We start from the raw sequence: 16,126 nt of genomic DNA on the forward strand, positions 1-16,126 counted from the left end.
TTTTTAAATACTAATATGAAAAAAATGCAAAACTGATGTTACTAAAATTGAGGTTATTTGAAAAGTATGTTGAAAAAGTTCTAATTTCAAATTCCTTTAGAGTGGCTGATGATTGAATGCAGCAAATTTTTTGTAGACAGAAGATGAACTACCATCCTATGACCTGATATTTTCTCAGGCTTCTCTCAAAACAATACTATGCCCCAAAGATGATTCTTTAAATGAAAATTTCAAACTTTACCATTTAAAATATGCAATTTATTACCTACCATAATTTAATATTCATTTAACATGCATTAATTAATTCTTTTACTAGTTATTATGTTCTTAAAAACCACTTAAGTGATCTACTCTTCAAACAAAACATAACCTAATCATTGGTTGACTACTGTGTACAGAACACTTTTCATAAAAGTAATTTTAAAGTAAAACACAGCATAAGGGCAGAGGTTTTTAACTCTGTAAACATTTATAGTTTTTCATTTACATTGTCTTTTTTATTTCTAAAAGAAGAAAACATATTCTTGGATAATTCCAAATATGATTTGAAGAATTCGAGACTTGTCTCTCATGATGACTAAAAGACATTAATTTGGAATAACTTAATTTAGATACATCTATTAGAAAAATCATGCTACTTCATTACTTCCTATTTGCATCTCCTACACAGGAAAGAGAGATAACTAGGTTCACTCAATACTGGCTGACAAAAATGAGAATGCCAAACAAGCTAGTGACCATGAAATGAATGCTTTTCACAGAATAGGAGTGGGCTGATGGATAGCAAATCAGCAGATATATAAAGAAGAAAATCGAGTGTGCTTTCTAAATTAAAATATGCCTAGTATGCTAGAATACATTAGAAATTATTTTTAAATAAACTACACTCCCCTGCCTCATCTTTACACACGTTATTCTGCCAAATTAACATGTACCGTGTCTTAAGGCCTTGTCACCCAAAGTCTCACTACAAGTCATTAATTTAGTAACAACTTAGAACAAGAAAAGAAAGAGTAAAAAGGTTATATGCAAGTACAAAAATAAATCATCCTACCTCAGAGGTGCAAAATCTAGTTCACTTTGATGAAATAAGGAATCAGGCCCAAACTCTTGACGTTCTGTCAAACATGTCAGCAAAGGCAAATCAGGAGAAGCAAAATTGTCCTGTAGGACTGCAAAGTTTCAAATATAAAAATGTTGGGAATGCTGATAATTTAACTGCTTAGCTTATATAATATTTTAAAGAACCTAAATGTTGCCATCTGGAACTTTCTACAAGCATTAGTATGATAATGTAACAACAGCAGCAAATACCATTTATTAAGATCCAAGTTTGGAGAAGAAAATGGCTACCACTCCAGCAATCTTACCTGGAAAATACCATGGACAGAGGAACCTGGCGGGCTACAGTCCATGGGACCACAAAGAATCAGACACAACCGAGCGACTAAACAACAACAAGATGCAGGCACTTAACCTAATATTTTATTTAATCCTCATAACAACCTTGAAGTATAGGTATTATTACAGTCATCTTATAGTTGGGGAGACATGACCATAAATCTTAAAAAATATTAAGTAATCTGTCCACATTCAAATAGCTTATATGCCAGAGTACAATCTAGACCTAAACACTATATTTTTTAGCAAATGCTCCTAACAATTACGATCGTTTCTTTCCATCTTACATCAAAATGTGGTTCACAGGCTCCCAAGCATCCTTAAGATACTCCCAGAAGATGCCTGGGTCAAAGTGATATTCAAAATAATATTAACATATCATTTGCTTTTTTCACTCTCATTATTTCATAAGGATACCATGGAATTTCCCAGGAGCTACATCACATATGATAGAGCAACATCCTGAAGGCAGAAGCAGATATCAGAACCTGTTTGTCTTCTAATAAGTCAGACATTACATATTTTTAAGTAAAACAACACTAGTCCTCTAAATATTTTTGATTTTGAAAGTTATTTTTCTAATAAACCAGGTTAATTTATAACATCAATGGAGTTGCTACTTTTGAATGAATTGATAAACTCATTTTTAAAGTTTTTCAGTTTTAATAATTTCTAATATTGGAAAACATCAATAAGCCACGTCAACAAAAGTTCTCAGTAATTTTAAATGTGTCAAGGAAATCCTGTGGGCAAAATGTTTGAAAACTGCTAATTTAAAGGGAAAAAAATGCTTGTGAATACCTGAATGTCACCTTAAATAAGTTCTAACATCCCTAAATATGTACAACTAGGTATAAACTCCTATTCCTTATAGTATTTATACAATTACAAAAACAAAAAAGTAAACACTAGCAGAAACAAATCTATGAAACCAATAGTCTTCTATCTCATATTAATTTAACTAGACAAGTGATGTTTTGCTAAAACTGAAATGTGCTTTAAATATGAATGTAATACTGTGACTACAGTATACCTTCTTGATTTCACAATGCCTATAATAAAACTGCATTCCTTCCCTATCATAACTGTCACACTCTTGTTTTAATCTTCAGTCTGTCTGCTTCCCACTTTGATTACCAATTCCATGTCTGCTTTACTCAGAGCTATATCCTCAGTGCTTAGCAAAATACCTGCTACAAAGTACCTCCTACACTTAGTAGGCACTCAGAATACAATTATTTATTTAATAAATGGATTAATAAAAAATGGGAAACTGAAAGATAACAGTAACATTTACCACCAAGGACTAATTGGTACAACTCTTCCTTGGCTCTGGCCAATAAGCTCAGTCTTAAACCTTCATAACAGAAATCTTTCATTCCTTTAAGAATCGTGAAGATTTTTCAACAAAGACCCCACATTTCCTCACACCTGGACAACTGTTGCTGGCCTGGATAGTCTTTTTTGAAATATCTAACCGTTCCGGCCACAGTCATCATCATGACATTTGCCACTGATGAGACCCACTCTACAATGACTGGATTCCAGCCTAAAAAAGTCACAGTGATGAAATTTCCTCTGGTCATCAGATCCCAGGATCTGATCTAATTATTAAAATGTTCTATTGTATCTACAGTAAATGAGAAACTGGAGCTGTATAACTCAAGCCATGTAGCAGAATCTCCAACCTAATGCTGAAACTATTCTATTGGAGAACTTCACTTATTTGCTGTGACATAATGCTCACCTTTTTTTGTTATATAGCTATATCACATTATTAGCTATATTATTATTATTAGCTATATCCCATTATTAAATGGCTCTACTAGTTGAAAACAGCCTCCCTACAAGTTTTGTAGTCTCATTTTCAATTCTGCTGCTGCTGCTGCTGCTAAGTCGCTTCAGTCATGTCCGACTCTGTGCGACCCCATAGAGGGCAGCCCATTAAGCTCCACCGTCCCTGGGATTCTCCAGGTAAGAACACTGGAGCGGGTTGCCATTTCCTTCTCCAATGCATGAAAGTGAAAAGTGAAAGTGAAGTCACTCAGTCGTGTCTGACTCTTAGCAACCCCATGGACTGCAGCCCACCAGGCTCCTCCATACATGGGATTTTCCAGGCAAGAGTACTGGAGTGAGGTGCCACTGCTTTCTCTGATTTTCAACTCTAGACTAGGAATTGGCAAACATTTCCTATAAAAGGTCAGCGAGTAAATACTTTAGGCTTTGTTGATCACACATGGTGTCTCTGCCCCATGTAATTCTTTTGTTCATTTGTTTTTTACAATCCTCTAAGATGCTAAAACCTTTTTTAGCCCACAGACAGTACAAAATCAGGCTTCAGCCTGTGACTAGTAGCTTTCAGACCCCTGCTGTAGACCATTATCTAACTCAGCCTATGGTACTATTATTTTCCTTTTATTGTACTGTCTTTCCAAAAGACAACACAGCTTTCCTCTATATATTCCTAGTGTATAACACACAAAAGGCACTTAGATATTTGCTAAATAAATGAATAAATGAAAAATAAGTTGCTTCATCTTTAGCATGACAGTCCTTCAAACATCTGATCATAGCAAAGTCTTTTCGTTCATATGCTATCAATGTTACCTCCTCTTCAAGGGAACTCTAACTCTTGTCAACGTCTTTCTTTAAATATAAAACTAAAATTGACTTTGATGATCTACATCACTGAATATATTGGCACTGATACTTTTTACTTGGATAGCATTTGAAAAGAACTTGTTGGATTAACTGCTAATTCATGCTCCTCTACAAAATTCTGTTAAGACACCTCTATGGTTGAATCCCACACCCTTGACAAAGGTTAACTATAAAATCTGTGATGGTTGCATTTTCTTCAATTTTTGAAACTAAAAATCTGAAGAAAACAGAAGGAAAACAAAATAATATTTGAATTATGAATTAGGCATAAAAAAATTGAAATTATCATACTGCCTAAGCTTTCCTATATATGTGCAGCAATCTAAAGTAATGAGAGTATAATTCTATCTCCTACCTTGATGATTTGAAAAGGACTTAAAGTTTATCTTTTGTAAAGAGCTAATAAATTAGTTCCATATTAAACAGAAGAAAGCAGGAAGATCTGCCTCAGACAAGTCATTTAACCTCTTTATCTCAATGTTTGGATCTAAAAACTTAGGATAATGATAAATGTCTTAACTAGTTCTAAGAAGCTAATTAGGTAAGCATGAACATTTGTTTTCTGTTTGGTTTTCATACATCATGGAGCCTCCATTGCTGAGAGAAGCAGTCAAAAGATAACACATGTGGTTACCCCCAGGAAAAACCCCAGAGTCAGGACTGAGGAGGCATATCCATGAGAGAAAGCTTCTATGCCTTCTGAGAGCAACAGAGAATGATAAAATGAGGAACAATTGCATATTTAATGTAACTAGACCAGCTGGCCAGTGTGAAAAACCAGAAATAAACTAACACATTTGAGTACAGTTCTACAGAGCTCAACTCAAGGATTCGGACGCAAGATTTGGAGTCCCCCGTGTGTATTTTGTAAATGTGAGGTATTACTACTAGCTAAAAATAAAGAGGTATTACCTAGCAACGGAGAACATAAGAGGTCTCTGTTGGGATCCTTTCCTTGATTTTCTGATTGGGTCAATATACCTTCCTCCAAAGAGGTGAAGTCGGTCACTTCAGTCCCTTTCTCTCTCATATTAAACCCAGTCTGGGCTGTATCCAAGGTGCAGGATGAGTCCATTTCTTGAGGAAGACAATGCCAAGATTCTGTTCTCTAAAACAAGAATTTTAAAGGAAAATATGCTAAATCATTAACTGAGTTACCATACATATTAACATTTAGATTAAAATGTCCATTTACATTAGCATATAGCTTTCTATTTCACATTTTCATCAAAATTTTTTTCACAATAAGATTTTTTACCTTTTCCCATTATTACACATCTTTTAACGTGTTGAACCACTGGCATTTCTGCTATTCTTTAATATTACTTCTCATCATTAAAACAATAAATTTGGTTCTTCATGATGAAATCCTACAATATCATAAAACTGAAAAAAAATTTCCAAATCTAAAGCTACAATATTCTTTACACATGACCACTTTACTAACTCTTATTTGCTATACTAGTTTCTAGTGGACTTCTTGGTACAAAACATGTGGTTTCATGAGTCGTGAGTGGTACATTTGTCTCTTTCAAACGTTAACTCTTTTACTTGTGGCATGATTCAGAGCAATGTCTCTCAAAATACCTATGGTCAGTTCTCCCTACTTCCAACTCATTACAGAATAACATTTTATTAATACTAATAAAAATTAATAGGTAACAATAAAAAATAAATTTACAAACTAAAAAAAAAAAAAAAAAAAAACTAGGAAAATGAAACTGAAAAGGTATATAAACCCAAAATACAAAACACATGTCTAAGTGTCATTTTCTGATACTAAAAAACATCAATTTGCTATAAAAGTTTCTAAACACTTCCTCTCAATTCTTTTTATTTCTTGACAGTAACAGGCAATTCATGGACTGGCACCAATCTACAAACCACACTAAGCAGCAATGTTGAACTAAAGTTGAATTAAAGACTAATGGTAACCAGTTTTATAGGCATTTTCTGTTTAAATCTGGTTATTTAAAAAACAAATTTAGTATTAGCTATTAAGAATATTCTTCCTGTCATGCTATTAAAGTATTCCTTTATTTTCACTTTAAATTAATTTGATTAGGAATGGGCACGAAATTTGATCAAACAGCATTAGAGCATCATTTTTCCCCAATTACATCTGATAAAATACAGCAATAAATTTCTTCATAATGTAACAACTTCACAGTAGTAGGCAGATGGTAGATGAGACCTTTAACTAGATTTGATAGCAGTCTTTAACATTCTCAGTGATTAAGATTCATTAGTATTTTTAAATGCTTTTGTTCTCTAACCTTGTTCTGTATATTTTAATACAAGGAAATTTTTTAAAAAATATAAAAGACTTCATGGTTGAATTCATTAGATCCAAAAACCTTTTTGATAGTTGGTACTATTATAACATTCTTGATTTCTTCTTAGTTTCAGTTCAACTCCATAAGCTTTGACAGGTTTGTATTAAGTCTACCTCATTAAGGTGGGGTTTTTTTTTCTTGATTGGATTTGCTAGGAATGTATACATTTTTTCTATCTTCAGTGTAACAGTTCTACTTTCTAACTTATTTCTGCTTTTCTCTTTACCATGTTTCCTCTACTTTCAGCTTTTCATTAATTATACAAACAAAATTTTTTATTAAACAATGAATTATTTTAACCTATCTGTTTAAAAAGATGAGACAATGACATTATATTGATGGCTATCAACAGGCTTAGACATATGATGTACTGATATTCATTATTTTATTCCTTAACCAAATTAAATTTTTTTAATTCCCAAATGACCCACATATAAAAATATGTATTATAATTTAGGACGATTTCACAATTTCAACAAAACTTTAAAGGATTATTTCCATTAGTTAAAATCCTCTAACCAAATGTGCTTAAGAGTAAGCTTTAAAAAAAAAAAAAAAAAGATACACAACTATCCACTTTCTAATATCAGCTACAAAAAAATAAATATACGGAGAAAAATAATCCTGGAGAATAATATTCTAAAATATTAACACTATCCATCTATGGCTTACCAGATAATAGACCTTTGGCATTCCAAAATATACCAATCCCATCTATGTCAGATAAATTAGTCAAATCCGTAACATCAAATTGCTATTGGAAACATGCTTTATACATTTTTCATACTTGAAAAATAAAAAGGAATGTGAGAATGATTTTTTTTTCTTTTGAGAGTATTCAATTCAATAGGGAATAGTGGGCCAATGAATAGGTTTGAAAGCAAGGGAATTCCAATCATCTTGGGATTTTCACTACAACAAAATTTCAGGTCCCAACTTATCTCTTAGCCCCTCTGACCAGGGTTTGAGCCTTGTCCCATAGTTTATTCTTCACTACAGATGAAAGATATATGCATTTGTTCTCCTGTCCATACTCTGACCTCCACAGATCACTCAGCTCCTAAACTGCAATAATTTTGCAACCTTATGAAGACAACTATCCTACCACATTTACACTTCCCTGGTAGCCCAGTTGGTAAAGAATCTGCCTGCAATGCAGGAGAGCCAGGTTCAATCCCAAGGTCAGGATGATCCCCTGGAGAAGCAAATGGCAACCCACACCAGTATTCTGCCTGGAAAAATTCCATGGACAGAGGAGCCTGAGAGTTGGACATGACTGAGTAACACTTATTAACTGCATTTTCCTCTTTATCACTCTTAAGTGCTTGTCAGTTCAGTTCAGTCGCTCAGTCATGTCCAACTCTTTGCGACCCCATGGACTGCAGCACGCCAGGCCTCCCTGTCCATCACCAACTCCCAGAGTTCACCCAAACCCATGTCCATCGAGTCGGTGATGCCCTCCAAACATCTCATCCTGTCATCCCTTTCTCCTCCTACCCTCAATCTTTCCCAGCATCAGGGTCTTTTCCAAGTCAGCTCTTCACATCAGGTGGCCAAAGTATTAAGAGTTTCAGCTTCAACATCAATCCTTCCAATGAATGCCCAGGACTGATCTCCTTTACGATGGAGTGGTTGGATCTCCTTGCAGTCCAAGGGACTCTCAAGAGTCTTCTCTAACACCACAGTTCAAAAGCATCAATTCTTCCGCACTCAGCTTTCTTTATACTCTCACATCTTTATACTTTATACTTTCCCATCTTTATACTTCAACTCGCACATCCATACATGATCACTGGAAAAACCATAGCCTTGACTAGACGAACCTTTGTTGGCAAAGTAATGTCTCTGCTTTTGAATATGCTGTCTAGGTTGGTCATAACTTTCCTTCTAAGGAGTAAGTGTCTTTTAATTTCACGGCTGCAATCACCATCTGCAGTGATTCTGGAGCCCCCAAAAATAAAGTCAGCCACTGTTTCCCCATCTATTTGCCATGAAGTGATGGGACCAGATGCCATGATCTTCGTTTTCTGAATGTTGAGCTTTAAACTAACTTTTTCACTCCCCTCTTTCACTTTTATCAAGAGGCTCTTTAGTTCTTCTTTGCTTTCTGTCATAAGGGTGGTATCATCTGCATATCTGAGGTTACTGATATTTCTCCTGGCAATCTTGATTCCCGCTTGTGCTTCCTCCAGCCCAGCATTTCACATGATGTACTCTGCATATAAGTTAAATAAGCAGGGTGACAACATACAGCCTTCACGTACTTCTTTCCTGATTTGGAACCAGTCTGTTATTCCATGTCCAGCTCTAACTGTTGCTTCTTGACCTGCATACAGATTTCTCAGAAGGCAGATAAGGTGGTCTGGTGTTCCCATCTCTTTCAGAATTTTCCATAGTTTGTTGTGATCCACGCAGTCAAAGGCTTTGGCATAGTCAATAAAGCAGAAATAGATGTTTTTCTGGAACTCTCTTGCTTTTTCAATGATACAGCGGATGTTGGCAATTTGATCTCTGGTTCCTCTGCCTTTTCTAAAACCAGCTTGAACATCTGGAAGTTCATGGTTCACGTATTGTTGAAAACTCGCTTGGAGAATTTGGGGCATTACTTTGCTAGCATGTGAGATGAGTGCAATTGTGTGGTAGTTTGAGCATTCTTTGGCATTGCCTTTCTTTGGGATTGGAATGAAAACAGACCTTTTCCAGTCCTGTGGCCACTGCTGAGTTTTCCAAATGTGCTGTCATATTAAGTGCAGCACTTTCACAGCATCATCTTTTAAGATTTGAAACAGCTCAACTGGAATTCCATCACCTCCACTAGCTTTGTTCGTAGTGATGCTTCCTATGGCCCACTTGACTTCACATTCCAGGATGTCTGGCTCTAGGTGAGTGTGAGTGATCACACCATTGTGATTATCTGGGTCATGAAGATTTTTTTTGTACAGTTTTTCTGTGTATTCTTGTCACCTCTTCTTAATATCTTCGGCTTATGTTAGATCCATACCATTTCTGTCCTTTATTGAGCCCATCTTTGCATGAAAAGTTCCCTTGGTATCTCTACTTTTCTTGAAGAGATCTCTAGTCTTTCCCATTCTATTGTTTTCCTCTATTTCTTTGCATTGATCACTGAGGAAGGCTTTCTTATCTGTCCTTGCTATTCTTTAGAACTCTGCATTCAAATAGGTATATCTTTCCTTTTCTCCTTTGCCTTTCACTTTTCTTCTTTCCTCAGCTATTTGTAAAGTCTCCTTAGACAACCATTTTGCCTTTTGCACTTCTTTTTCTTGGGGATGGTCTTGACCACTGCCTCCTGGACAATGTCATGAACCTCTGTCCATCCGTCCATAGTTCTTCACGCACTCTATGAGATCTAATCCTTTGAATCTACTTGTCAGTTCCACTGTATAACGCGAAGGGATTTGATTTAGGTCATACCTGAATGGTCTAGTGGTTTTCCCTACTTTCTTCAATTTAAGTCTGAATTTTGCAATACTAAGTTCATGATCTGAGCCACAGTCACCACTGAACAGTGACCCCACAAGAGACTGACCCAGACTTGTTTGTGAGTGTCCAGGAGTGTCCAGTAGAGGCGTGGGTCTGCGGTGGCTGCTGCAGGGTCAGAGGCACTGAGTGCAGCAGTGCGTGCCCGCACCTTTTGAAGGAGGTCGCCGTTATCTTCATCACCTCCACCATAGTTTGGTCTCAGGTCAAACAACAGGGAGGGAACACAGCGTCCCCCCACCATCAACAGAAAACTGGATTAAAGATTTACTGAGCAAGGCCCCGCAGCCCATCAGAACAGACCCAGTTTCCCCCTCAGTCTCTCCCATCAGGAAGCTTCCATAAGCCTCTTATCCTTCTCCATCAGAGGGCAGACAGAATGAAAACCACAATCACAGAAAACTAACCAAACTGATCACATGGACCACAGCCTTGTCTAACTCAATTAAACTACCCAAGACAGACGGGTCATGGTGGAGACATCTGACAAAATGTGGTCCACTGGAGAAGGGAATGGCAAACCACTTCAGTATTCTTGCCTAGGAGAACCCCACGAACACTATGAGTGTTCACAGTCATCTTTATAAACACTGTTTCACAAACATTTCTGACTTTCTTACCCTTTTCCCCTACCATCCTATCTGCCTAGCAAAAGTTGAGTTCTAGTTGAACCTCTCCTTGTCTTAATCCAAGCAACAGCACACTGCTGAACAAAACACACATTCAGACTGGATTTCCTTTAGATTTTTTTAAAATGAATTTTTACTGGAGTATAGTTGATTTTTTTTATTTTAAAAATCTTGCTTCCCAGGTGGCACTAGTGGAAAAAAAGAAAAAACACCCGCCTGCCACTGCAGGAGACACAGAAGATGCAGGTTCAATCCCTGGAGGAGGAAATGACAACCCACTCCAGTTTTATCACCTGGGAAATCCCATGGCCAGAGGAGCCTGGTGGGCTACAGTCCAAGGGGTCACAAGGAGTCAGACGTGACTGAGCACACATGCACTGGTGAACCGTTGGTTTACAATGTGTTCGTTTGTGCTGTACAACAAAGTGAATCAGCAATATGTATACATATATCTTTTTTTTGGATTTTCTTCCTATTTAGGTCTCCACCGAGCACTGAGTAGAGTTCCCTGTGCTACAAAGTAGGTTCTCATTAGTTATTTATTTTATACTTAGCAACAATGTGAGCTGCTGGCTCAGAGCTTAAAGCCTCTGCCTGCAATGTGGGAGACCTGGGTCCAATCCCTGGGTCGGGAAGATCCCCTGGAGAAGGAAATGACAACCCACTCCAGTACTCTTGCCTGGAGAATCCCATGGAGGGAAGAGCCTGGGAGGCTACAGTCCACAGGGTCGCAAAGAGTCGGACACGACTGAGCGACTTCACTTTAGCAACAATAGTGTATACATGTCAATCCCAATTCCCCAATTCATCCTACCACTCTCCCTTCTTCCTTGGTATTCATATATTTGTTCTCTATGTCTGTGTCTCTATTTCTGCTCTATGAATAAGATCACCTATACCAGTTTTTCTAGATTTCATATATATACATTAGCATACAATATTTGCTTTAGATTGATAACATTAAACCTCAAAGGCACTCAGCCCTGCCTGGAAGTTCTACTATAGTTTCCTGCCAAGCTGACTGGCCAAAATGATTACTTTATACTTTCCTCAGAACTACTGAACTCTCCTTCCTCATTTTCAACTGATGACCTCATTTCCCACTTCAGTAAGCAAACAGCAGGCGATGGAGCTCCCTTATTTTCCTATCACAAGATCTACAGCCCTATTACCTAACCCAGATTTTCATTTTATGACTTAAACTGTCTTTCCCTCTAACCTATCAATGGCTTACCCATCTCATTCCATTTTTTCTAATGATTTCTTTCCTATATGTGATTTCCCGCTTTCCTTCACACAGTTTCCCTTCCTACTGAACAATTCTTCTCTTTATGCAAACATACTCCAATAATTTCCCATCATAAAATAAAACTTTAAAAAAATCTGTTGACCATTCTTTTCTTTCTGCTTATTTTGCTATGATCCTGAGTGTTATATCCTTTTAATTAATATAAAAAGACCCTCAAATCTCTAAATATTTTTGATTGATATGGAGAGGGATGACAACAAAATAAATACAAACAAATTTTTAAGGAGAAGTAAAGGCTGGAGATACAAATTTGCAATCTTTAAGTATACAGGTATATTTAAAGCCCCAGATCTACATGAGAATCAAAATATTCCAACAAACAGAAGTCAAAAATTCAAATAAGTTGAGGGGACACAATTCAACAAATAACAATCTCCCTTCCATTAACGGTCACAATTACTATGCTTTTTCTTGTTAGGGTTTCTCGTAACCCTTTTAGCTTGGTGACAGTATATCTCCTTCCTCTGTATCTTGCATTCAATGGATAGTAACTGCAATTCAGAGAAAACTGCAGGAACCAGAAGAAATCTGATACCTAAGTTATTACATAATCACCTTTAAATATTTAATCATTATGAGTAAGACTGTATTTTTTTCCTCCTACAAACATATAAGAGCTTTTTCCTATCTGCTCACAATTTTTCCATTTCCTCTAAGTTTATTACTATGTTCTAGATTAGTGGTTCCCAAAATTTGGTCCGAAGATCCCTAGGAGTCACTGACATCCTTTCAGGGAAGTGACATGGGCCTCCATTTTCTAACTATGTACCTATATAAGGCTAGATTTTCTTCATATAATTTAAGCAAAACAATATATCCCAATGGACTAAATGCAGAAAGCAAATCTGAAAGTTTAGTTATGACAGTTAATTTTATGTGTTACTTGGCTGGGCCACAGGGTGCCCAGATATTTGGTTAAACAATCTGGGCACTGTGAGAGCATGTCTGGATGAGATTAACATTTGATCCACAGACTTAGTAAAGCAGACTGCCCTTCCTGATGTGGGCAGGCCTCACCTAATCCACTAAAGGCCTGAATAGAACAAAAGGCTACACAAAAGATAATTCGCTCTCTCTGTCTGATGGTTTTCAAGCTGGGACATCAGTCTTCTGCCTTTGGAATCAGACTTGGCACAGAACTTACACCATCCGCTGGCCTGTCATTGAGCCTTTAGACTTGGGTTAGAACATATACCATCAGTCAACTCCTAGGTCCAGACTGGAATTAAGCTATCAGCGCTCCTGGGTCCCCACATTATAGAACTTGGGATTTCTCAGCCTCCATAATCACATGAGCCAATCTGCTAAGGGAAATGCGGACTGAAACTGCCCGCCATGACCAAGCAAGTGGCCAGCCACTTGCATGAGTTATCTTAACAATAGGAGGTCCATGGTAAGTAATGTGCAAGTACAAGCTACCACCGTCAGGAAGAATTTGGGAAAGGTCAAAAGGAGATAGGAGACACCAGCCCAAACATCCTACCAATCTCCCAGAATCCTTCTCTTGGCTGAGCTATGCACACACCACCAGGAAGGACCCTGAGACAGAACGATCAACCCAGAAACTAAACCCCATCACCATAAATCCAGAGACTGCAAGTCTCATGGCAGAGTAGTTCTCTTGGGTTCCCTTACCCTCCTGCTTGCCACCTGGGTTTTCCCCAACAAAATCTCTTGCTTTGTCTGCATGTGTGTCTCCCTGGATAATTAATATCCAAGTATTTAGACAAGCGCCCACTTTGGGGCCATAGACGGGGTCTCCACTCCTGCAACAAATTCCTTATAATACACACACAGACACAAATACATATATATATATATATATATATATATACACACACACATACACACACACACACACATATATATACATACTGTATATATGTGGGCTTTCCTGGTGGCTCAGACGGTAAAGAATCTGACTGCAATGCAGGAGGCCTTGGTTTGATCCCTGGGTCAGGAAGATCCCCTGGAGAAGAAAATGGCTACCCACTCCAATACTCTTGCCTAAAGAAATCCATGGACAGAGGAGCCTGGCAGGCTACGGTCTAAGGGGTTGCAAAGAGTTGGACACAACTGAGCAACTAACACTATTGTAAATACACATGTATTATCTCCTATTGGTTCTATTTTTCTGGAGAACCCTGTCTAATATAACAACTGTCTTCTAGTAAGGCTAACATTAAAGAGATGTGCAAAAATGTAAAACGATGCCATCCTTTCAACCAATTTTTTTTTGCTTTGGAAAACAGTAAATTTTCATTTTAAAACATATTTTTATGTTAATATATAATGGATTTGTATTTTTAAATAAATGTTCTTAGAATGATTTAATTTTAATAACTTGACATCAGTTCAGTTCAGTCGCGTCCAACTCTGCGACCCCATGAATTGCAGCATGCCAGGCCTCCCTGTCCATCACCAACTCCCGGAGTTCACTCAAACTCATGTCCATCGAGTTGGTGATGCCATCCAGCCATCTCATCCTCTGTCGTCCCCTTCTCCTCCTGCCCCCAATCCCTCCCAGCATCAGGGTCTTTTCCAATGAGTTAACTCTTCGCATGAGGTGGCCAAAGTACTGGAGTTTCAGCTTTAGCATCATTCCTTCCAAAGAACACCCAGGACTGGTCTCCTTTAGGATGGACTGGTTGGATCTCCTTGCAGTCCAAGGGACTCTCAACAGTCTTCTCCTACACCATGGTTCAGAAGCATCAATTCTTCGGCACTCAGCTTTCTTCACCGTCCAACTCTCACATCCATACATGACCACTGGAAAAACCATAGCCTTGACTAGACGAACCTTTGTTGGCAAAGTAATGTCTCTGCTTTTGAATATGCCGTCTAGGTTGGTCATAACTTTCCTTCCAAGGGGTAAGTGTCTTTTAATTTCATGGCTGCAATCACCATCTGCAGTGATTTTGGAGCCCCAAAAAATAAAGTCAGCCACTATTTCCCCATCTATTTGCCATGAAGTGATGGGACCAGATGCCACGATCTTCGTTTTCTGAATGTTGAGCTTTAAGCCAACTTTTTCACTGTCCTCTTTCACTTTCATCAAGAGGCTTTTTAGTTCCTCTTCACTTTCTGCCATAAGGGTGGTGTCTGTCATCTGCATATCTGAGGTTATTGATATAGACAACCCTTATAAACAAAAACTCTTTAAAACACTTTTGAAAAATGTAAAGGAATCCTGAGACCAAAAAAAAGTAAACTGTTGTCCTATATAATTAAGGCTGCCAAAGATCTACTAGAAAAGTGGAATATTAAACTAATTCACCTCTTTCTGCTCTTCATAGCTAAATCAGAATTTCTCATGCTGCTTATCAAAAGAAAGTTTTCCAGTTACAGAAGACATACCTGATCATCGCCAGAACCCCACGGAGCTATATTTTCCAAAGAGGCCACGTTAGTATCAGAAATTTGTGTTCCACTATTGTTGTGATATAATGGCTGTTGCCACAGATGACAAGTCAATGGAACAACCTGAAAATCAAAGGCAGATTTAAAGAGAGTAATAACACAATCCCTATGACTAAACAATAAACAAATTTAACGTTTAAATTATGTTTGTCAGTTTATAAAGCACTTTCACAAATATAACATTTAGACTTCATAATCACTGTCCAACTTACTATCTTCAACCTCCCTGGTCGTCCAGTAGTTAAGAATCCATCTGCCAACGCAGGAGACATGAGTCTGATCCTTGGTCCAAGGAGATCCCATATGCCAGAGGGCAACTAAGCCCATGCACCACAATTACTAAGCCCAAGCTCTAGAGCCCCTGTGCTCTACAACAAAAGGAGCCACCACAAAGAGAAGCCTGCACAGCCTAACCAGACAGTAGCCCCACTCCCCACAACTAGAGAAAGCCGATGCACAGAACGCAGTGCAGCCAAAGTTAATTATTTTTTAATTAATTAATTTAAAAAAATTAGGAAATAGTGATTTTGATTACACAGTAAGGACTTGATATATTCCAACAAACCACACCAGTTCTTTAACCTATGCTTGTACCTGGAGAAGGTAATGGCAACCCACTCTGCTATTCTTGCCTGGAAAATCTCATGGACAGGGGAGCCTGGTGGGCTACAGTCCATAGGCTCGCAAAGAGTTGGACACTACTGAAGTGACTTCGCACACATACTTGTAGAAGTAAAAGAAGCAAGTAGAAGCAAGCAAGTTACCTATTTCACAATCTTACTATTTGAGACATCTAAGAAATTAACCCAAATAACAGGAATTAAAATCATCTGAGAGCATGGAAAATGGGGACAAAGTTGGGCTCATTTTGC

General features: G+C 37.6%; 1 protein-coding gene across 7 annotated transcripts in view; it reads right to left on the bottom strand.

The window, feature by feature from the left end:
- The window catches only part of ALMS1 (ALMS1 centrosome and basal body associated protein), a 190,545-nt gene that overhangs the window by 142,952 nt on the left and 31,467 nt on the right, over window positions 1–16,126 (bottom strand). For all 7 annotated transcript variants that reach the window (XR_002181716.2, XM_019969922.2, XM_019969923.2 and 4 more), the window contains exons 2-4: window positions 15,192–15,317; window positions 4,975–5,170; window positions 1,055–1,172 (exon numbers count right to left, since the gene is read on the bottom strand). Coding sequence is in view for 6 of the 7 variants with exons in the window: in XM_019969922.2 (XP_019825481.2) it covers window positions 1,055–1,172; window positions 4,975–5,170; window positions 15,192–15,317 (440 nt within the window). In the remaining variant the exon portion in view is untranslated. The remainder of the gene's footprint in view (window positions 1–1,054; window positions 1,173–4,974; window positions 5,171–15,191; window positions 15,318–16,126) is intronic.

The sequence above is a fragment of the Bos indicus genome, chromosome 11 (assembly GCF_029378745.1).
Source record: "Bos indicus isolate NIAB-ARS_2022 breed Sahiwal x Tharparkar chromosome 11, NIAB-ARS_B.indTharparkar_mat_pri_1.0, whole genome shotgun sequence".
NCBI lineage: Eukaryota > Metazoa > Chordata > Mammalia > Artiodactyla > Bovidae > Bos > Bos indicus.